The sequence below is a fragment of the Trachinotus anak genome, unplaced genomic scaffold (genome assembly GCF_046630095.1).
Source record: "Trachinotus anak isolate AG129_WGS33_773 ecotype Australia unplaced genomic scaffold, CSIRO_AGI_Tana_v1 ptg000021l, whole genome shotgun sequence".
NCBI classification, from domain to species: domain Eukaryota; kingdom Metazoa; phylum Chordata; class Actinopteri; order Carangiformes; family Carangidae; genus Trachinotus; species Trachinotus anak.
The window spans coordinates 20,038,191-20,059,493 of NW_027273872.1; the positions used below are offsets into that span (position 1 = coordinate 20,038,191).

The 21,303-nt window shown below is 41.6% G+C and overlaps 3 protein-coding genes across 10 annotated transcripts; 1 reads left to right on the forward strand and 2 right to left on the reverse strand.

Annotated features, from left to right (window-relative positions):
- Nucleotides 1–7,379: 7,379 nt before the first annotated feature.
- On the reverse strand, nucleotides 7,380–11,012 carry foxi3b (forkhead box I3b). 2 transcript variants are annotated; one of them, XM_071457703.1, is made up of 3 exons: nucleotides 10,877–11,012; nucleotides 8,953–9,946; nucleotides 7,380–8,719 (listed from the first exon to the last, which is right to left on the reverse strand). In XM_071457703.1, exons 2-3 carry the CDS (start codon nucleotides 9,551–9,553, stop codon nucleotides 8,142–8,144), a joined length of 1,179 nt encoding a protein of 392 aa, XP_071313804.1. In that variant the 5' UTR covers nucleotides 9,554–9,946; nucleotides 10,877–11,012; the 3' UTR covers nucleotides 7,380–8,141. The 2 variants fall into 2 exon arrangements, with proteins under 2 accessions (XP_071313804.1, XP_071313805.1); XM_071457704.1 differs by having other exon boundaries at nucleotides 8,953–9,997; nucleotides 10,877–11,001.
- On the forward strand, nucleotides 10,636–11,804 carry syce3 (synaptonemal complex central element protein 3). 2 transcript variants are annotated; one of them, XM_071457708.1, is made up of 3 exons: nucleotides 10,636–10,804; nucleotides 11,028–11,136; nucleotides 11,302–11,804. In XM_071457708.1, exons 2-3 carry the CDS (start codon nucleotides 11,028–11,030, stop codon nucleotides 11,484–11,486), a joined length of 294 nt encoding a protein of 97 aa, XP_071313809.1. In that variant the 5' UTR covers nucleotides 10,636–10,804; the 3' UTR covers nucleotides 11,487–11,804. The 2 variants fall into 2 exon arrangements, with proteins under 2 accessions (XP_071313809.1, XP_071313808.1); XM_071457707.1 differs by having other exon boundaries at nucleotides 10,640–10,814.
- A 1,857-nt stretch (nucleotides 11,805–13,661) lies between these two features.
- LOC139605857 (protein Wnt-8-like) lies at nucleotides 13,662–20,977 on the reverse strand. 6 transcript variants are annotated; one of them, XR_011684489.1, is made up of 8 exons: nucleotides 20,855–20,977; nucleotides 20,734–20,767; nucleotides 20,503–20,632; nucleotides 19,958–20,083; nucleotides 19,661–19,803; nucleotides 14,501–19,572; nucleotides 14,312–14,381; nucleotides 13,662–14,191 (listed from the first exon to the last, which is right to left on the reverse strand). XR_011684489.1 is itself a non-coding variant. In XM_071457706.1 (6 exons), the coding sequence occupies exons 1-6, from the start codon at nucleotides 20,920–20,922 to the stop codon at nucleotides 19,015–19,017; spliced, it is 1,059 nt and encodes a 352-aa protein (XP_071313807.1). In that variant the 5' UTR covers nucleotides 20,923–20,977; the 3' UTR covers nucleotides 13,662–19,014. The 6 variants fall into 6 exon arrangements, 1 of the variants encoding a protein (XP_071313807.1); XR_011684485.1 differs by having other exon boundaries at nucleotides 13,662–16,270; nucleotides 16,449–19,572; XR_011684486.1 differs by having other exon boundaries at nucleotides 13,662–14,796; nucleotides 14,957–19,572.
- Between the last annotated feature and the right edge of the window lie 326 nt (nucleotides 20,978–21,303).

Genomic DNA, 21,303 nt, shown 5'->3' on the forward strand with positions numbered 1-21,303 from the left:
TTCAGGGCGCGGTGTAAGTGATTTAGACACGTACAGGATCTGCATGTGATTCTTACTGAGGCTAGCAATACAGCCACATGCGCTGGATGATGAAACAATTAACTGTAACATCAGTCACTCAACCCGCAACGTCAGACCCTCCATCTCCAGTCGACAAAATTGTGATCAATTATTCAATCGCGCATTGAGAAATTGCAGCACTCAGTCTCTCAGAACAAATGTCATTGTATGGATCATATATTCATCACCCACAGTGCATCATTAATGTACAGAGCTCACTACAATATATGCAATGCTTGCATGTGTTTGATATTCCTGCTTGTGATGTGTTTATAGATCCACTAAGTGGCCATCATAGAAGGACTCCAGCCCTCCGGTGGATTGATTATCTCTGCCGTTTAGTCATGTGTGAAACCCACACTTCAAGAGGACAAAGCAGGCAATTAATTTGCCATTGATTCTCACTTTGACCTCCAGAGATCAGCAAAGTAATGAAAGAACGGATGAACATGTAAAAAAAAAAAAAAAAAAAAGTGCAGTGCAACATCTAATTAAGTTAATAATGCCAGAGGTCAACATACATGGAAACACTCACCCAAATGCACCACCATATATGTGTATGCTACACTATTCATCTGCAATAACTTTGAATGTATATGTAAACTTCTTTCAGTTCTTTCAGTGACCACTAGATGGACTCTTTCCTTTTAAGATACCTGTTCCCTGCACATGTCACACCTGGTCGGGTAGCTGCACGCTCGAGGAAAGGTAAACAGGTGGGATTTGCTGTATCCTATTTGTCTAAAAAGAGTAGGAGTGTTTTGTGTCATCCTTTGTTGAAAACATTAATGCCTAAATAAATTTAACCAAGCCACTGGAAGTGTTAAATTGTGATCTGCTGTCAGTCGGTTGCCGTGTGCATTTGGTAGTAGAATGAGTAGGAATTTGTCTTGTCAGATAAAGACAAATTACTGCTATTCAGCTCCTCAAAATGCACCACACAGTCTTAGAAAACAGAAACCTTAGAGACAGGGGACTTTACTGGACCGACTAAAAAGAAGTATAAGATTGGAAATGCATCAAAAATTTTTGAGAGCAGAAAATGTCACAATTGTATGTTATTTACTAATGCAGTGGTAGTTAGGGTATGGTTAAGACTCACAAGACAGACCTGAGTGATTAGCTGACTCATCCTCAGCTTTATCAGAGTCATGGCATGAATATGGAGGGGTAAAATAAATCATTTAAACTTTGGACAGATGTTAAACATTTTAACTTCAGCGAGAGAAGTTATGCAAACGTTAGTGAGTTTTAAGGTATAAAAGACATGTTTAGGTAAATTAATCGTCATATAGGACTCTAAATAGCTACCGGAAAATCCCCAACAGTACTTATCTAACCAGTAGAGTCAGGAAATCTTGTTTTTGTCACTGGAGTCAGAGCAGTGTGTCATAACACGCAGGTTATGAGGGTTTGGAAGAGGTGCCAGTGTGATGTTTCAGTTTTGTTGCAGAGGTGACACATACTGTAATGCATCAGAGGTAACCTTCTGGCTCTGACGATGACAGAGCGAAGGATTTCTGATTATAGGTGATGCCCTCTGAGGTGAGATGTATTGTTTCTAGCACCCACTTAAAAACACACTAAGGTTTGGAAGTAAATAGGCTGAACTGTGGGAAAAGATTTATCAGTATCTGTGTGTGCATTGTTATCCTGTTAAATCTGAATATGTGGCAGGAGTTTTTGAGTCCACTATTCTGTGCTGTTCATATTAAACATAAAATAAAAGAATTTCTGGAGCACTTAGTATTTCCTGATGTGCCCACCACAGTCTATATGAAGCCTCTAGGTGAGGAGAATCTGATGCAAAGATTTGCTCCAGCGACAGCTTCTCTGCTTGTCAGTGGTTTCAAAAAGATCTATTGAGCCTGCACACTCTGTTAAGTCCTTTGATTTCTCGCTGTGGTCAATGCTGCAGCCCCAGTCTGTGCCAATATCTGCTCAGCGTGCATGTGTGCAGCATTTACAACGGGAGCAAACTTTTACAATGGTTGTAACTCTAATTTTGTCATTTTTATACATCTGTTAATGTTTTTGTAACTCTCTGCACAATCATGGCATGATTTCAATAAATATCAACATGTCCTGGTTAGTTTAATCATGCAGTATTGGATACCAAATGCTTGAACAGTGAAAGAAAGAGCTCAGAGAGCTGTCATTCAGCCAGTTTTATTTGCAACACAATCATCGTCATTTACCAAAATAAAATCTTAAAAACAGTGGGGTTTGGGTTACAGTGCCAACACCACAGTTTTGCATAATCATCCTGGGGTGATGTGATGTGATGTTACAAAGGAAAAACAACTTTCTTTCAGGTCCTTACCAAATCATCTACTATTATAATAGGCATGGGATAGGAGGATAGCCATCCTTCTGTTGTATCTGCCTGAGGCGAAATTGAAGGAGAGTCCATGTCTGAAGGTTAATGGCCACATTTACAGACTGGAAACTGAGCCGGTCTTGTTTATTTTACTGTCTGTTTTTTTTTTTCAGTTTAGTTTTCTGTTGAGTAATTTATCATCTAAAAAGGACCCTGTTTGGGTCTCGCACATGCTGTCTGGTCCAGTTTCAGACTTGGTTAATGGAAATAAATGTGAGCCTGTCATGCAGTGTGCATTAGTGCATAGACTGCCTACTAAACAGACAGAGCTGTCCACCCTGCATGCTAAAATACAGCCTCATAAAGTCTGTGTGATTCAGTTGGCATCTAGAAGACGTGACTGTGATCCGCTGGGCTTTATACTCAGAAAGTAATTTTATTCCTTGTTCAATCCAGGAGTGATATTAGATAAAACTCCCTAAGAACAAAGACATTAAGACATTAATAATGCCACTTATTGTATCATATTCCCACTTTGCCTTTACCAGTGCAGCCAGGTATTTATCAGAAGCAATAACCTAAGTACCTAAATGTGCAATAAGAAGAACACCCTCTTATTTTCACATTAGCTTTTACTGCATAATGTTCTAAGCATTTTCCTGCATGATTATGCTCTACAGGGATGTTGTCGTGCATTTGACTTAAATCATTGTTAGTCACATTATTTGGTGTTTTCCACCTGCACATAATTTACAACCAAGATTATTTTTGTTACAGCCATGCAGACATTTGACTTTTAACCACAAATGTCAACCTGCTGGTGGCGCTGGAGGAAAGGTCAGGGGTTGTCTGAAGTCGTTAGGATACATCTTCTGGGGGACCAGGGAATGTCTGTTAAAAAAATGTGCCAGTTCAACACATAGATGTATAATCCATCTCCACTAAAAGCCAGAAAATGTCTATCTGCTGGTGGCACTACAGGTAGATCGCCAAAAATTTAATTCAAATTTAATTGGAACGATATTGTGAGAGAAGAAACCCCAGCTTTATTCACATAACATCACTCACTGGACATACAGATGATTCACAATTGTGTGTTTCAACTTTTCTAAAAAAAATGCCTCTATATTGCACAAAACTACAATAGAAACCTGGCTTGTAAAATCTTCACTGACTGAATAACACCTCTGATCCAGTCCAGTACTACCTGCCTCCTATTAACCTGTCAGGTAATTGTGATAAAGCATAAAGCTCAGTGAGTCTTTAGTCAGTCAGTGAAGAAAAAAAGGCGAAGAAGGTTACATAATAAGAGGCTTCCAATCATTCAGACCCCACATTCAGCTCAGCACATGTCCGGTAAGACATTATATTCCCCACTTCTTCCTCTTCCTTCTTCTCCCTCCCTCACTGCAAAGCCCTGTTCATATCGCCATGTTTACTGTATGTTGACATGGAAAATATTTTAGGGTGAAATACCAATGATTCATATATACACACGCTCTCACTGTGCTCTGTGTTTGTCTTTAAACTTCACTTTTCCCCAAATCGTGTATATAAGCCATGTTTAGGAAGGGTAGATCACTCACTGCCTTATTCTCTGGACACTGAGACACTGGAGCTGCTACATTTTCAATACCTTCATGGGGAAAACTTTGATGGGATTTGGGCAAACTTGGACTTTTCCTATGGATAAAAGTTGGTGGACATTGGTGATGGGAACTTGGCAAGTGTCTGCGTATTTAGGCAATGTGGACAGCTATTTTGCTGAGCATTGTTAATAGGATCAATGGCGTTTGATAGTACAACTGCTAATTCAACATTGGGAAAATTTTAAAGAGCATTTCATGTGTGTTAAACTACCAGCAGCACTTAGATACAAGCCATAAACTAAGAAAATGTAGAAATTCTAACATTTTCCATTGACCTTTAAAGAGTACCAAAAAAAAAAAAGAATAGTTTGTTCAGTGACTTCAAGGGTCTTTCATCACCTCTGTGCGTGTGTCTGGAGTGTGTGTGGGTGTTTACACATAACGAGCTGGTAATGCAGCACTGGAGCACTGGGCATGACGACATGTCTCCAGGCTTGGTGTTCTCTGCTACCGTTTACTAAACAGCCTTGATAGGGCATGACTGTTTTAGTAAATACAGAAGGCGCGTGTGTCCTTGTGTGTGTGTTTTGGGTTGATTTGGTACCAGGACAGTTGGCTTTCCGTTCAGGTAGCAGTTATCCAAAGTGAAGGAGTGCATCCCTTCACCTTAGAGGAATCAGCTTGAACAGATTTACTAGCTGTCAGACTTCACAAACTCTTTATCCACTGCACAGTGAGGTGTGAAATCTTTTCTACACCGCTATAATCAGGAAAGTTCTTACAAACACAAATCCCTCCTGCATAGCAGCTCTGGTATAATCACTCCCTGTCTGAGTTTATATTATAAACACCACACACCTATGCACTGCACTGACGCGTACACACATGCACACGCACACACACACATTAACGAATATATGTGTGTGTGTGGGTGCGTTCCGTTACTCCGACAGGTGTGTGGAAGACTGCCACGAGCCAGGCGGCAGGTGGAGATGAGGACTTATAGATTTTAATCATATCATTCTGTTGAGCAATAATTCTACTGCCTCGGGCAAGAAAGGTCCATAGCTACAGTAACATGTGAGTGATGGATTCTGTGCTGTGTATCCCTCAGTCATATAGACCCAATTGTGTTCCACAATACATGTATATTAGCTTTCACTACAGTGCGGCACAGCCTGATTTTGAGTGCTCTAAAGGGGTAAGATAGCCGAAAATGCAAGTGCTGCTGTGTTTACTGTGTAAAAGCAGATTAGGAGAGATGCCAGGAGGACAAAAGTGTAATTGCTGGCTGTTATATCAAGTTTGACAATGTATTAAATTGGTGGATGAGGTAACTGTCCAAATAAAGACTATATTTACAATAAACTAACAAACAGACAAGGGAAGTTCCAAAATGTCAAACTGAGCATTATGTTATGATTTACAAGAAAAGCTAATTGACTTAGGTTTCAGGGACTCAGTAAGGTAAATCCCTCAGGTTTTGCAGTGTCTTATCTGGAAAGCTCCATCTGGAACACTGCATTCTCCCCCCTGACCTTGTCATCCCCATCCATGGTGTGATTAACGGTTACAAATTTGCATCCATTTGAAACTGTCTGAATAAGAGCAGCAGAAGGTGATGATGTCTGCTGTTAATGAAGTCTCCAAGGCAAAAGCCCTATGATGTTTCTGTTGGCAGATACACTAAAAAAGAGCTCATCCTGGATCGACAGGGCGAAAGGCCACCCCTGTTCTTGATTCCACATCTTCCACCTGCCTGTGCAAAGTCTGAACAAGAAACGGATAAAAAAAAAAAAACAAAAAAAAACTAACTGACTGACTGCATAAACTCTTCATAGTGCCAAGACAATTTGGTGTAGAAGTGCAACATGTTGGGACGCTAATATCAGGATATTTACTGTATGTTCTCTTTTTTGAATATCTTTTGTCTCCGCTCTTTATGCCTACCTCCTGCGTCTTACTTATTGTGTCTTGTCAAATGCTCCTGATCCCAGTGTAATATCTGCATGAAAATATATTCTATTTGCTTATGAATTGGCACTGCTATGATTCCCTGAATGAGTTCTGAGGTTTATGGCACAGTATGAAGCAGTTCAATCAGATATGCTTGCAAGTCTGCCACAACTGATAAAGAAGGACTTCTGATCTATCTTAATACGGCCTCATCACTTATTTTGAAATCAGTTATGCAAATTTTGACAGGTTGACCGGCTAACCCCCAACAACTAATACACTTTTTATTTTGTGCCAGGATGTTAAATTCCACTTGATCTGGGTCTGAAGTGTGTTTTCTTTTCTTTCTTTCTTTCCTTCTTTCTTTGTGTTTAGTGTAAATGGCTGTCATGCTGCCTGTGTTTCAGGGTAAATAAAGGCCTAAGGCTGACACTGATCCAAGCGTTTATATTTATTTCAATAACATGTGCAGGATAACTAAATAGGTGAGTGGAAGAAATACTGGAGAAAAAAAAAATGAAATTTGTATAAATCACAGTTTAAGAACTTTGGTTATTAAAGTAACAAATACAGCATATTACCAATTTCATGGATACAACAGAGTCTACTGTACAGATCTTGTTATTTTCAGTGCACCTGGCTTCTTGTACAAACTGTTCCACAAATGTACATTCAGTGGTTGCACACTGATCTTTAATTGTATAGTTTTGTAATTTTTATATTTATTCTGTTTATCTTTTATACAATTATATATAAGTGAGTATAATTATTTCTTCTATGTTTACTGCATATTTATTTACATATATATTTTCCTTTAAGGTACCTCTTTATGAATGGCAGTTGCAGAAGAAACTATGAATTTCTTTGTGCAGTGCAAACCTGTTTTTCAGAGACGTATTTCCTTTCACTAAAAACATACCCGTTACTTATACAGAATGTCCATACTTGTAGAGTTTTGAATCTCCATTGTTGGATAACTATTATTAAAATTCATCCAGCACTTGGTAATTTACATATTGTGAACTATACTGAGTCAGTGTGTTTATTTAGAAGTTTATTCATGCTTCACCATCTTTACTTTTTACAGTTGATCCCTCTGCCCCAATAAAGCTGCCTGCATCCAGTCAGCAGTATCTGTGTAGAGATAGTGTGACAGAGAGGGATTTCTGTGTTTAGTGTCGTGAAGAGGGACAGCATGGGAATGTGGATTTTCAACGTTAAAGTAGGAGAATCAGTTAACTATCCATCACACACAGATCAGATTACACTGACATGCAGGTTCTACACTACTGGTCATCGCTTTTCTGACAGGACTGTTTTCTGTCACTAAGGGCTTATCATCTTACTTTCTCAAGGTGGTGGGGGTTGGTTGGGGGACAACACACAGCCAGTTGTTCCTGGATAACATTTATAATTAATTTGTTCATTACAAAAGAAAATGAAAGATGCAAATGTAGAACTCTAAAACCTTTAATTCATAACAAAAACACAACATTAACAGCATATACCATACAACAAGAATCCATTTTGCACAATAACAGTTGCACCAACAAACCAACAATAATATAAATGTATAACATTACACAACACATGGACATATTTACAAAGTACAACTACCACTTGTATATCAGACTCCATCACTCTAAGCTCATCTGACAGTTTCACTTACAGGTAAAATCAGTCAACCTTTTACCCCTTTGTTGAATCTATAAAGCCAGTGACTACACAATATGTAGACAATGGTGTAATTTAACTACTCCTCTAAATGTGCTGTCTGAGCATTGTATGTAGGATACCCTTCAAAGACTCACAGATAGCAGTGTGGAATGGCCTGATGTCAGCAGATCAGATCTAGGATCTGTTAATAATGAGTCAGATCTGATAGAGACCAGCTTCAGATGGAATAAAAGCTGACTGAGGATCTGATAGTGAGGCTGACTGTGGTTTCAGGGAGTGACACTCGTAGTCCGCTGCGGCTGACTCAGCTGTTCCTGTGGGAATCAAAGCCTTTTTACTCTGTTGTCACACGCTATAGTGATCTCAACTGTCTCAGTCAGCGCAAACATACTCTGTGTGTTTGTGTGTGTGTGTGTGTGTGTGTGTGTGTGTGCACTGACTTTCACATCAGAACCTCTCTAAAAACAAAAGTAACCAGACAGGTACAATTTCCTGTCAAGAGTTTTTTCAAACCAAACTTTTCCGCCCTCAATGTCTTATTAAACCTCCGTGCCCTCGCGATGATAGACGATCCCTGTTGAGCCCAGTGTAGGGTAGAAATGCCCACTGGACCCATTGTACTGGCTGAGGATAGGGCTAGTGTACCCTATGGAAGAGTGGGTGGGTGAAGAGGAGAGCACAGGGGGAGCTGGCACCTGTGGTACCCACTCTGACCCCATTGAGCTGGGGGTGTAGCTACTGAAGCTTCCAGGCTGCGCAGGTCTATGAGGCCCATCTAAAGGAAGGTTAATCTGCAGTGGCCTGCTCAGCCCTTCGCCTCCCACCTCATTAGCTGCTCCAGACGTCACTCCAGACATCTCAGACAAAAAGCTACTCAGACACGGTGCAGGACCTGTTGATGAAGGGGAGGGGATCCTGTCTGCTGTGGGGGAGATGTCAAGGGCAGCGTTTGCAGAGTGCTTGGGGCTGCCCCTCTCACTGTCACCTGACTCTGGAGCCCCTGAACTGCCGTCACCACCTGAGAGGGAATCAGACTTCCTCTTTCTTTTGCGGCGGAAGTTTCCGTTGTCAAACATCTTCTCGCAGTTTGGGTCAAGTGTCCAGTAGTTGCCCTTTCCTGTGACATCAGAGAAAATAGTTGGTGAGATTCAATTGAGATTTAAAAAGAGGGCTAACAGCTTAACAATTTGTAACACACCAAGGAAACGACACATTCAATAAACATAATAGCATAATCACACAGTAAATGGAAATTAAGTGAATTAATCACATAAGCCTTTCCCTCTTAAGCAGAAATATTCAAAACAGAGTGACAAGTAAAAATAGGATATTTAGATTGTAAAACATTACCTGGATCATCCTCATCTCTCGGTACTTTTTTGAAGCAGTCATTGAGTGACAGGTTGTGTCTGATGGAGTTCTGCCAACCCGCTTTACTCTTGTTGTAGAAAGGGAAGTTGTCAGCGACATACTGGTAAATCTGACTCAATGTCAGCCTCCTGTCTGGTGCTCCGTGGATAGCCATGGCAATGAGAGCGGAGTAGGAGTACGGAGGCCTGACCAGCTTCATCAGGTCTTCTTGTGAGGGCAGAGAGAACCAGCTCAGCTCCCCTCCTGGGCCACCAGCCCCAGCTGGGCCCAGGTAAGACCTCTGCATGCCGTAGTGCTGAGGGACAAAGGGAGGGCCGGGGTTACCAGATGGGGTGGTGGTAGCCAGGTATGGCGGTGTGTTGATCCCGGAGCCGTTGAACCAGAGGTAAGGGTTTGGGGAGGAGGTGGTGTAGTCGCTCAAGTCGTAGGAGGTCGGCGTGGTGCGCTGAGGACTCGGCAGTGAGGGAGGAGGGTAGTAGCAATCGCTGTACATGCTGAGCTCAGGGGGCTCCTGGCCGAGGCTGGGGAACTGAGGGCCGCAACGAGGAGGAGACTGGCCCTGGGCCTCAAATGAAGACATTGTCAAGTTTCTTCTCACCTCTCAGTGGCTCTTCTGAACCCTTTAGCTTTGGCTGTCCTCCTTTTTGATACCAAAGACTTTCTGGGCCAATTTTGTCAGCCCCCGAAAGTCCTTTTCTTGTTCAGTCCTTTGTGGGTATTTGAATATAAGTTGATCCAAATGATGGTCTCTAACCTTTCAAGTTGTAAGCGAGTCTTCTCTCCCCTTTCTTGTCTGTTTGCCCTTGCTTTATGTCAAGATGTCACCTGTCATACCGGCTTTATCTCTCTCCCTGGAAACGCCCCCTCTCTCTTCTGATTGGTTGTTTGCTCAGGTGAGTAGTCTGTTCCTGCTTTCTCTCTCATTTTTCCCCCAATGTCAGCTAGTTCAGTTTCTCCATGGATTCTGTTCACCCTGAATCAAATAATTTTCCTCTCAGTTACAATGAAGGTGAGCAACCCTCTCCTACAGTGAGAGGACAGCATTTTGTGAACACCCAGTCTGATGTTCTCTTATTTATGTATAAGAGAACATCAGACTCAGTGTGTGTATTTATGTACACACACACACACACACACACACACACACACACACACATATATATATATATATATATATATATATATATATATACATATGTATACATATATATATATGTACTATCATGTATTATGATAGTAAACTGAATATTATGGATTTTGGACTATTGGTTAGTCCAAAAATAAGTGTTAATAAGTCAGAATTATTACTGCTCATAATAATCATGATAAACAAAGCAATAGCGCTATAGTTATGGCATCTTTAAACTAGGTTTAGCAGGAGAAATATAGAAGCAGGAAATGCTTAGTGCAGTAATAGGGACATAGATGCAGTAGCATTAGCCTATGCAGTTTATTTGGGAATATATTGCATTTTGATAGTTTATTCTTTTTAACTTGTTTATATCTAAACTGATATTCCTCCAAAGGTTCTCCAATCGGTAGCTGATTACTTAAATGATATTCCAATTTTTTTACCAATAAAGTCTTTTCTACCTCTAAACACTTTACATGAAGGAATAAGGGTGTTGTGTGAAAATCATCCTGACAATCATGGGAAGTTACGTCATTCCTGTCTGAATTGAAAGTGCGCAAACTGCGCCAAACCAAGTGTTAGCTAGTTACAACAAGCTAACAAGAAGACCAACACATTTGACAGTTCCTCAAGAAAAGCATCGTTTGGCAAACTTTGAAGTCAATTAACCCGATAGGCTGCACATTAAAACTCCAACAAGTACGTGCAGGTACGGTCGCCTCTCTTGGCAAACACTTAATCAGCTAAAATCTCAGTTTTAGAAAAACTTACCATGCTAACTTTCTACAGGGTGACAAACGTTTACCGTTACAGCCGTGGCCGCTGGCCGTCAGGACGGACTTGGCGGTGATAAGCTAGCCTTGTTTTTTGGCGGAGTGGCCTCTGACGAGCTGAAAAAACAATATGTCGGTTTGTAATTTAGATGTCTGAGTCATCTTCGCCCCCCGAGCGTCAGCTTGACAGCAAGGACGACGTGTTGGAGCTGAACCAAGATTTAGAGACACTGCTCGACGGCGCTGAAAATATGTCAGGTGGGCCCGTGTACCTTTCTTATTTCATCGTTGCACTGTGTTAGGCTTTCGTGTAATGTTACAGCAAAGTGGGGACTCGGGTGCCTTTGACTTGAAGCTGTGTTTAGAAGTTGTTAATGTCGAACACAACTTTGTTTCAGTCTCTTTCTTTCCGTTCCCCTGCAGTGCAGCTGACCTGGATGGCTTACGACATGGCGGCACTGCGGACCAGTCCGGAGCTGGGGGCCTCCATGCGGAAACTGGAAGAGGCTTATCGCAGATGCAGAGTTGCCGTGCACGGCGACCGTGAGCCAGAGCCAGAGATGGATAAATGTCCTGAGCCTGCTGCCACAGCTCATGCTCAAATGTGATGTAGTTATCAGTTTCCAGTTCACAAAGTCTGTACCGAGATGAAGGTGATACAATTTTAAAGCAGTGCTAAATGAATTCGTACTGTGTTCGGGTACATATTGCAAATTGTGTAACACATTTTTTTTTTCTATGGGGAAGCAGGTATTTTGGACTTGCCTCTCATTTCCTACATTAAAACAGGATGTTTCATGGAGACTGCAGCATTTTGATTGTCATAGGTGGTGTTAGGATAGCCTGCAAATACTGTTTGTTTTTCAGATATCAGAGTGACTTGTTTACCCTGAAAAATCTAATAAATAAAAACATTAAAATGAGAATGTGTTCTGTTTTCTTTTTTAGACATAAACTTGCATCTCCGACAACCAAATTTTTCCTGTACTAATGCCATCTTACTGCATGTTTGGCTTTTGGTTGGAATGATACACACAACATGCAGAATTGCATTTCAAGTTGTAAGATTTTGTTATATCATGATAATTGTCATAGCCTGTTTGCTTGTGTAATTGTCTTTCAGATGGAAAACACAGAGAAGAGCAAAGAACAAGCTACTTCCACTGCCGGCATTGATGTAGAAAACATACTGAAAGAGCTGGACTCCTTGTCTAATTGTATGGATCAACTGGCATGTATGTATGACTGTTAATCCCCGTCCGCTCCCCTTACACCTCCAAAAATGTCAGTAAGCATCAATTATAACAGTAAGACGACCCTGATGATTTATTTGCAAATATGCAAAGCATATGATGTAACTGTTATCCTAGATCTGAAATGTGATAGCCAAGGATTGTTGTACACCAGCTGCTGCACAACTTAGCCTTGCTTGTAGATGTCAGTGGTGCAGAGGTACATGATAGTACATGGTGTCTGTCAGATTATGCACTGCTGATGGGTAGATAGATAGGAGTAACTGAAGGATTTAACATGCATGAGTGTCCATCAGGCCATTTGATGTGAGGCATGATACTGCAGCTTCTTTTTTGCCAGGGGGGACAGATGTGGGCGAAGAGGCTGTCAGTGTAGACTTCTTACAGTGATGTCTTAATTATAACTGCATACTCACTTTGAGCTCGAATGCTGGAAACAAACATCAGAGGTTTGTTAGATATTAAACTGAAAGATTTGTGATACTGAGACACATGAGAAAAAAGCAGGAACGTAGTATATACAGTTTCATTTTTCACTCAGGCCGCTTCAATAATACAATAATAGTTGGTGTGGAGCATTTATATGTATTCTGAAATTTAACTTTTGGACATTTTAAACCTGAGGCAGTTGTGGAACAGGATATTTGTTTTCTGCCTGCAGTGCGAACCCAGCTGGGGCAGTGTGATCTGATTGTTTGTGTTGGCTGTCCTGACAAGCTGGCAATCCTGAAGAATCGAAGACATACTGACGCACCCGCCCCCAGCTTTACCTAAAACTAAGACGTGAAGAACAGAGGTAAGGCTGTTTGTCTGGAAAATATAGTTTAACAAAATATAGAAATTGCACAATAATAACCTTTCGTGATTTTTAAAATTGTGTCATTTATTCACATTTTCTTAGACAGGCTTCTCAACAGGCCACACATGCATATATGTGCAAATTAGCATAATGAAAACACCCACATGAAGCCTGCTGTTGGTGCTGGTCAGAGTCCCGCAGGGTGCAGCAGACAACATTGGCTCTGTACTTCATAGCTCTGGTCTGTGGCATCAATGAGCTGCAGCGGTGTGTGTGTGTGATGGGTAATCATCTCCTTCACCCCAGGGAAACTCTGCAGCACAGCAGCACACAAAAAAGATGACAGGGACCTAATGACGCAGCACAGCACCAGTCAGCACCAAACACTCCCTGAGGCGTGCCACAAGATGTGAACTTTTCCATTTACTCCGAGTGAATGTACTGACTTTACCCTCTGATTTCAACAATGTAGCCAATGGTATCATTTTCAGTTTACCTTGGTGTAGTGGTCGCCAGTGCCGAGGAAGAAGGAGTCGCCTTGGTTACGGATCTTAATGTTGTAAATCTTGCCTTGTTTCAGCAGCATCAGGGTGTAGGGGTGCTCAGCAGAGCCCTGTGAGCTGTCCCTCACCACAAATGCCCCATCCTAAAGACAAATCAACACACAAAATCCTGTCAAATTTCAACAGCACATTTGCGTATCTGTATGTTTGTCACTCTGCTTCAGAAGACGGATGAGATGTGTGAGACTGAGAGGCAGCACCTGACCTTGTTCATCTCTCTGAGAGCGACTTCAGCTTGATGTCTGGTCACCCGTCCTCCATACCAGCTGGGATCCAAACCCTGGATGCACCATAAAGCAGTCATAGTAAGGACTAAATCAACTCTTGCTGCTCATTTTATTTTGAAAAAAAAGGGACAAAATGTGTTTTAAATAAATGTTGTCATAAAAGAAATGTGACAGAGATATTTCCAGTTATCCAGCCAAAAATAAAATCTTCTTGCAGCAGACCAAGGTTCTTGTTTTTTTTGTTTTTTTTTTTTTTTTTTACAACATCGCCATCTGTTGTTTCCCTTGTGAAAGTGCTCAAGATGTGTACTTGCACAGTAAAGCTCACTTTTAATATCATGTGTGCTCTCCAATTAGCACAGGGTTCATAGAAATCAGCTTCTTATTCTCACCCGTTTTGAGCCTGGTATTGAATTGTAAACCGGGACAGGTTGTGTTGGCACTGGAGGGTGTGGAATGAGTTTACTTGGCCTGGGATGGGAGAGATGAAACAGAATATTATTGAATAAATTTAAATAACGGCACCACCCACAATTAATTGCTTGGTAGACTTAAAAATTGTTGAGACTGGGCTACCTGGTAGACACTTACCTGGGTCTGGGGATCTTTGGCTTAGGAAGCTTCCTGGTGAATGAGTGGGAGGACTTGATAGTGCTGCCCTCTTGTGGAGATTGTGCATAATGTGAAATAGAAATGTGGTAATAAACTGAGACAAAATAGCAACATTTTGCTGTTCAGCTGTCACAACCACCCCAAACACTACATATAAACAGCACATACTTGATTGTGAAAGGTCTTTCAGGGATGGGCCAGGTTGTTCAGGCTTTGTGCTCCTGTCAACATGCAGATTGGGCTGGCTGGCTGGTGTTAGGAGTGGGAAAATTCATCAAAACATTTTACATTGGCTCAGATAATAAGTGTGCCTCCAAAATCAGCATAATCATCAATAAGCTAGGTGTTTATATAGTAATGCCATGTACCATGACCTGGTGTTTTTAAAGGTCTCTGAGGGAAAGGGTTCATTGTTGGTGGGTGAGGAAGTGGAGGTCTTGAGGTCCTTTCAGCAGGTGAAGGAACTTCTCACATAGAGTACACACAGGGAATAAGTCAGGAAACATGAGCACTGATTCTGCTTTCATAGTAACAAAGCCAAAAGCAGCTGATGTACTGAGATGTTTTTTCTTATGATTGCATTCCTTTGTGTACAGCATTGTTGTCATGATTACATCCTGTTACCTTTAGAGTGAGAGCCCTGAAGTTTAGTTGGGCATTGAGGTGGCTTCCTTATCTCAAAAGAGGCAGGCAGCTTGTAGTCGCCCTCATAGGGCTCTACACTGTCCTGTTCCTCAGCTATTTGTGGCTCAGTCAGAGCACAGATGTAGCTGTTGTTCTCTTCCTCCTGGTCTGGACCCTCATATTCATTTTCACTTTCGTTGTCCTGACCACAGCACAGACAGATGACGCAAGTAAAGAGTATGAGTGCAATTTTATGAACTATTCTTTCTGTTGTTGTCTCTCATATTAATTTTCTTACTTTGTAGTAATAAAAGTGGCCAATTTAATAATAGTTTGTAGCTTTTTACTTACAAACTCATCAGAGTCCCAAACTTCCTCTTTCTGTGTAAACACTATTTAGGAAAATACAATAAAAACAAAAAATAGTGTTAGGCCCAAGAAAAGATTGCTTTATGATGTCAATGGCATAGTGTAATTTAAGTCATCTTTACCTTGTTTTGGAGACTTTCGTGCCTTTGTGCCTCTGCACAAAAAATAAATGTGAAAGTTATGTACTTTTGTTCAATGAGTTATCAGTGGAAGTTGTAGAATAAAATACGTTTTCTTACTTGTGACCAAAGGCTATCCTCTGCTCCTCTTTGTTGATATCACTTTGGATCTTAGTGATTAGTCTACAAAGATATAAAACCAAATCATCAGCTAAATATATTCACTGTTCTAGTACCACTCTGCACTGTTACAAGTATGACCCAAACTACGACTAGTTGCTACAGCCCAGTGCTGGTTATGATATCAGCCTCTTGTGTATTGTCATGTAGGGCCATAATAAATCTTTATGCCTACACAGACATTGGTTGATTAATTGTTTATCAATAACTTTGGTTGGAATATAATATATTTTCATCTAAGCCCTTCCCACACAAAAAACCTTCTAAAACCCGCTAACATCAGGACGTGGAGAAGGGTTTAATCGGCATTCACACCCAGGTCAAATTACTCTGCAGTACACTAATCTTTGCATCTTTTCCTGTTGTAACGTCTTTCTGAGCGCGCAGACACAGGCCTGTCACCTGTTTTAGTGGAAAAAGAGTACTCACGGAAAATAAAGGGTTGGGAACACTTGAAGGTCACTGTCAGTCATTTGCTGGGAGATGTCGATTTGAATATTGTTAAAAAAATAGATTAAAATCAATTACTCAGAGCATTTTAGAATAGTGATCATGTGTAAAAACAAAAGTTAGACAGACTTACCATAAACTGTGCCCCACTTATTCTGCCATTCATCACTACTTTGTCACAGCCTGGTAACTTAAGCTAAGAAGGTCATAAGATGTGACACGATTAGAGCTAACATATTGCACAGGGCTTTTTAGATGAATATTTTAACATGTCACATATCAGGTTTTGAATTACTTTCAGGAGGAAAAAAAAAACCTCACAACTTCGGTATCACACGATAGATAAACACGAAAGTTACATCTTTGCGACTCACCTTCTTCATGTAGCCAGCGAGACTTTGTGGATTCCATCCCATCACCTCCACTTTAGAGGGAACATTGTTGAAACTCATGCTTTCTCCTATAAATGTCACATCCACCGAAAAATGAAGGGTTTACTGACAGTAGGAACTTTCTGTTTAGCAGTGGAATCACGAAGCTGTTACTCTTTAAGTCTTTAACACATCTTTTCAAATGAAGGCTAAGAATGACCTTGCTCTTTAAATAACCATACTTGTGGTGTGTCATCTGCTTACGCACCTAATGTGTCAAAGACTAAAGTAGAAAGTTTCAGTGCTCATAATGGGCTTGAGATGCATAATAATAGTGTGCACACACTGCAGAATGTACATCTCTAAACATAGAGCCTGCTGATTTCCTTTCACACGTATACAGTCACAGGCATGAAGCTATTGTGGTTGTGCTGAGTCTATCCTCACTAGTGTGTTTAATTTAGTTTTTATCTCATAAATGCTTTTTATTCTAATTCATAGCATGAAGGCTGTGTCAGATCTTGCATCCCAGTCGCAGCCCGCTCCATGTCAGGCCTCTCGGCATCTCACACCCAGGTGGGAGAGGAGGGGAAAGGGGAGGAAGGGATGATCAATCATGCTCCGATCCCTTTAGAGACCCCCAGGCATGTCTGGGTGAATACATGAATCCTCCTGGGGGGTCCTTTGTGGGAGATCATCCCCCTCCCTCCCCCTGTTTTCCTGCTCTGTCCTGACTGGAAGACATAATCATGCCACTGTATAGGGGGCATGAAATGCAGTACAGTTATAAAGCAAGTAATGGACCAATTCTAGCTAGGCATTAAATCAGTGTAGATAATGTTGAGAAGATTTGGTTGTTTTTATTAAGTCCTGAATCTGTGAAATGCTCGTTTCCCAAATCTGAAATGGACACAAAAGATTGCATTTCCCCTTTTCAGCAGACACTAATGGAAGAACAGTTGTGGTCATCTCACTTGTGGAGCACAATCAACCTACAGCGTCATATGGGGCCAATATGGAACTAATAATGCACCCAGTGGAGAGCAGAGATAAGGGGAGGAGCGTTAGGGCCTCCAGTGGGGCGAAACCTTCATTAACACACAGCAGGACAGCGTGGGAAATACAGGACGTCTCCAGAAGCAAACAGACAAATGGAGAGGGATGGGAGGGAATGTTTTGGTCTGTGAGAGCGTTACTCGTTCTTTCTACATTTTTACATTTTTAAGTTGGTGTCTACGGGTGTTTCTCAGCTTGTCTGTCCTTTTTAGTGAAACATTTCCAGCACCAGAACCTCATATTTTCACCCACATGCTGTTCATTTATGTGCAGCTGATTCTGATACTAATGAAGTTCTGGTATTTTTGTTTATCAGTGCTCAGGCATTGACTTTCAAGTTTTAAACAATATGCAGTGTTGACCCAAATGGGACTTCATTGACTTTAATGCTGCTTCAGTTCTCAGGGATATAGTGACACCAGTTGAGCTATAATTTATGGTATGATAATTCAAGATGTAATTTCTCACTACGCCTGTTATTTACTGCTTCTACAGTAACTGCTCTGTAAAGATAGTGAAACAGACTTGTAACCAGCCCCCTTTTCTGTTAGAACCCCCCCCCCCCCCCCCCCCCCCCCGCATGGACCCCCTGATGAAGGTAATACCCATCCCATCAGTCATTTAGCTGCCACAGTGACAGATTTATGACACGTCCAGCTGAGAGGTAGATTTCTTCAGATACGGGGGGGTAGAGGAAATAAGGAGGAAATGAATGGCTCCTTTAGACACAGATAGGCCAATGGGCGGAGATGAGGCTCCTCTTAGACCTAATTACTTGCAAATTATAAGATTAGAAATTAACCTGCATTCGAGGTGGAATGTGAGCCACGCTTATTTTTAACCGTCTCCTCTCTGGATTTGGAGTATAATAACCGGACTCCAGTGTGACCCATTTCGCCTCGACACAGTAGCTAAACAGCAGTTTGGTTAAAAAATTCTGTCACAGTTTGCCAACGCGTTTCCTCCTCACGCTTTGATGTATTGTGATACATTTGCATCGCCTGTGGGATGTGACAAAGACTCAGGACAGGCAGCGGTGTCTCCGGATTATCAGGCCAAATACCTTTTAACTTCTAGAGGTGGAAATACTTCCCTAATTTGTCTTTCAAAGCCTGGCTGCTCTTTGAATGAAATCAATACACGTTGACATCAAAGTGATCGTGGATCAACGCTGGATCAACACCTTGGTTGGGTGTGAAATGCACCATGTTATCCATGTAATCCTCTGTTAAGTGTATTCAGTCCATTCTTATTCAAATAGACACAAGTTGTGCAGTTGGGGTTTATTAAGTAAAATATTTTTTAGCTGTTGATTGGAATAAAACGTGGAATTCAGGAGACTTGTATTTTTGAACTTTTCGTTTTTATTATACAAAACAGTATTCATAAATAGAGACTCGGGTATTTATACAAGGGAACATGAAAAACAGATGAAAAGTGCAAACGGGATTTAACAAGCCCTTCATTGTGATCTAAAAAACGCATCCATGTAAAAACATTTTTTTTTTTTTTTTTATTTGGGTCCCCGGTATCTCCGTCTAAAGCCGTGTGCATCCCCACCTTCCCTCCTGGCGCACACATGTTTGACTATAACCCGCGAGCAGTCGTCACAGTTCACCTTGCAGCACCAGTGGAACTTACAGTTACAGCTGCTCACCACCTCCGTGCGCCGCTCCTCCACCCTCAGGCCGCAGTCATGGCACAGCCTGCGGCAGCTCCTCCTCTCCCACTGGGTTAACCCCTCTCCATGCTGCACACACTCCCGGCCCTCGGTGCCGTACAGCCCCAGGCTGGTGTTCCTCCTGCAGTAGTCCGGAGAGTCCTCCAGGTAGACGAGTTCTGTCTGGGCGATGCCACCGAACGCGTCCACGATGGCTCCTCTGTTGTCCGCGCTGTTCCCGGCCCTCATGCGCTTTTTGTCGATGTCCAGTTTCTGAGCTTGGCTGTGCTTGATCTTCAAGTAGTTACCGATTTCTCTGAATTCTGACAGCTGTGTCCAGCAGGTCTGGACACTGCAGCTCTCAGACATGCCGTGGCATCTGCAGATGCGCTTCATTGTCGCCTTCACAGCCTGTTGGAAATCAGGGAAAGTAAATTACTGCCAACGACTTAAAGCTGTGTAACGTTAGGTGAAAGATTGTGGTATTAATATAACTTACCTGCCGTCCGGCCTCATTGTTGTGCAGATTCACAGCCGCTCTGGAGTCCTGTCCTGTCTCCTGTGCATCCACGTACTGTTTTGAAATCCTCTCCCCAAATTCCAAGTTATCACTGCAGCCACCCCACAACCAGCCACGACCACCTGCACACAGAGTATTACCCGAAATCAGAACACCAACTTTGACCATATAAAAGAAGATATAAGAACTGAAACTGTCCGTTTGTCAAAAATGTGTTTTAGGTTTAGCTTGTTAGATGTATGCTAAAATAATGGGGATCTCTCCCGTAATCCTGACCAATTTTGCCGTTCTTTGAGACATCACAGCCACAGTTGTCGAGGTCTCCCAGACTGCAGTTCCTGGTTAGAGTGTACATGACCCCCGCTGCACTGATGGCGTGGACGAAGGAAGTCTCCCTGGTGGCTGGAAATAAGCAATCACGTTTTATTTGTCTTGTGGGGCAAATACATTTCAAACATTCATGAATGAGATCACCTTCAAAAAAAAAAAAAAAAAGACCTGAAAGTGAAGAATAAATATCTAAGGCTTACTGGGAATATTTTTGGCAAATACTGTGACGAAGTTTAGCTGCCTTATGATTACACAAAATTCAAATGGGCTTCTGTACAAACATGACCAGGTAACATGAAAATGAATGTAGCACAGCTCTGTAACAGGTTTATAATGCTCCCATATCGGTGCATGTGTCCTGTGTTATTGAATGGAAACAATATTCGATTCTTTAAACGACTAAGGCATATTTTATGCGTAAATGTTATTCTTCAGCATTTAGGAACCTGCATGCATAACTCAACAGAACTGTATTTATTTTCTCAACCTACCGCGCCTAAGTCCTTTGAGCTGCGTCGCGCTGTCGGGACAGTTCCATCTGTCCCACGCAAACTGTTGCTTGCACTCCTCAATCCCACTCCGTGCGCCCACCTGTACGCTTCTTGCATAGGTGAGATAGGCCTGCGGGGGAGGCGGTGACAGTCATTTTTCTTTTTGCTTGAATCACATTTGGAATTGTTTTCCGCAAGCTAGTAATGGAAGTAATAATGTCTTCTATTTACCTTAGGTCCCGTCATAAGGAAGTTACTCGCCACCCTGAGAAGAAGATAGACGATAAAGCATGAGCTCAATCCATCTCAGATAACACATAAATAAAAAAGATACGGGCAAATCGTGTCTTACCAAGCATGTCCCGGACAAGTTGTATACAAAAGAGGCAGGAGCCAAAATAATGAGTGCACCATTTTCATCTACACCCTTAAAGTACAGAGGTCTCGTTATTTTGACCCGGTGTGCTGCAACTTTCTCTTTTATAAGAATGAAGAACAAATGGAACTCTTGTTCTTTGTCCCTCAGGTCCGAGGAAGCTGATTGGGTGACGGGTTCAGGAAACGCCTATGTGCGCACTTCAAAGGGTGGCATTAAGCGACGGTATATTTTCTACCCTTAGGCAGAATGACACCAGGGCACTAATATACAAATAACAGAATCAGCGTTTTGCCACAGACAAACCAGACGGATTCATACATATTATAAAAATATTTATTAGGTAACATTTTATATTAGAAATGCATGATAAAATATTAGAGAATTTTAGACATCACAGGTGACAAACGCAACAAATTCAACCA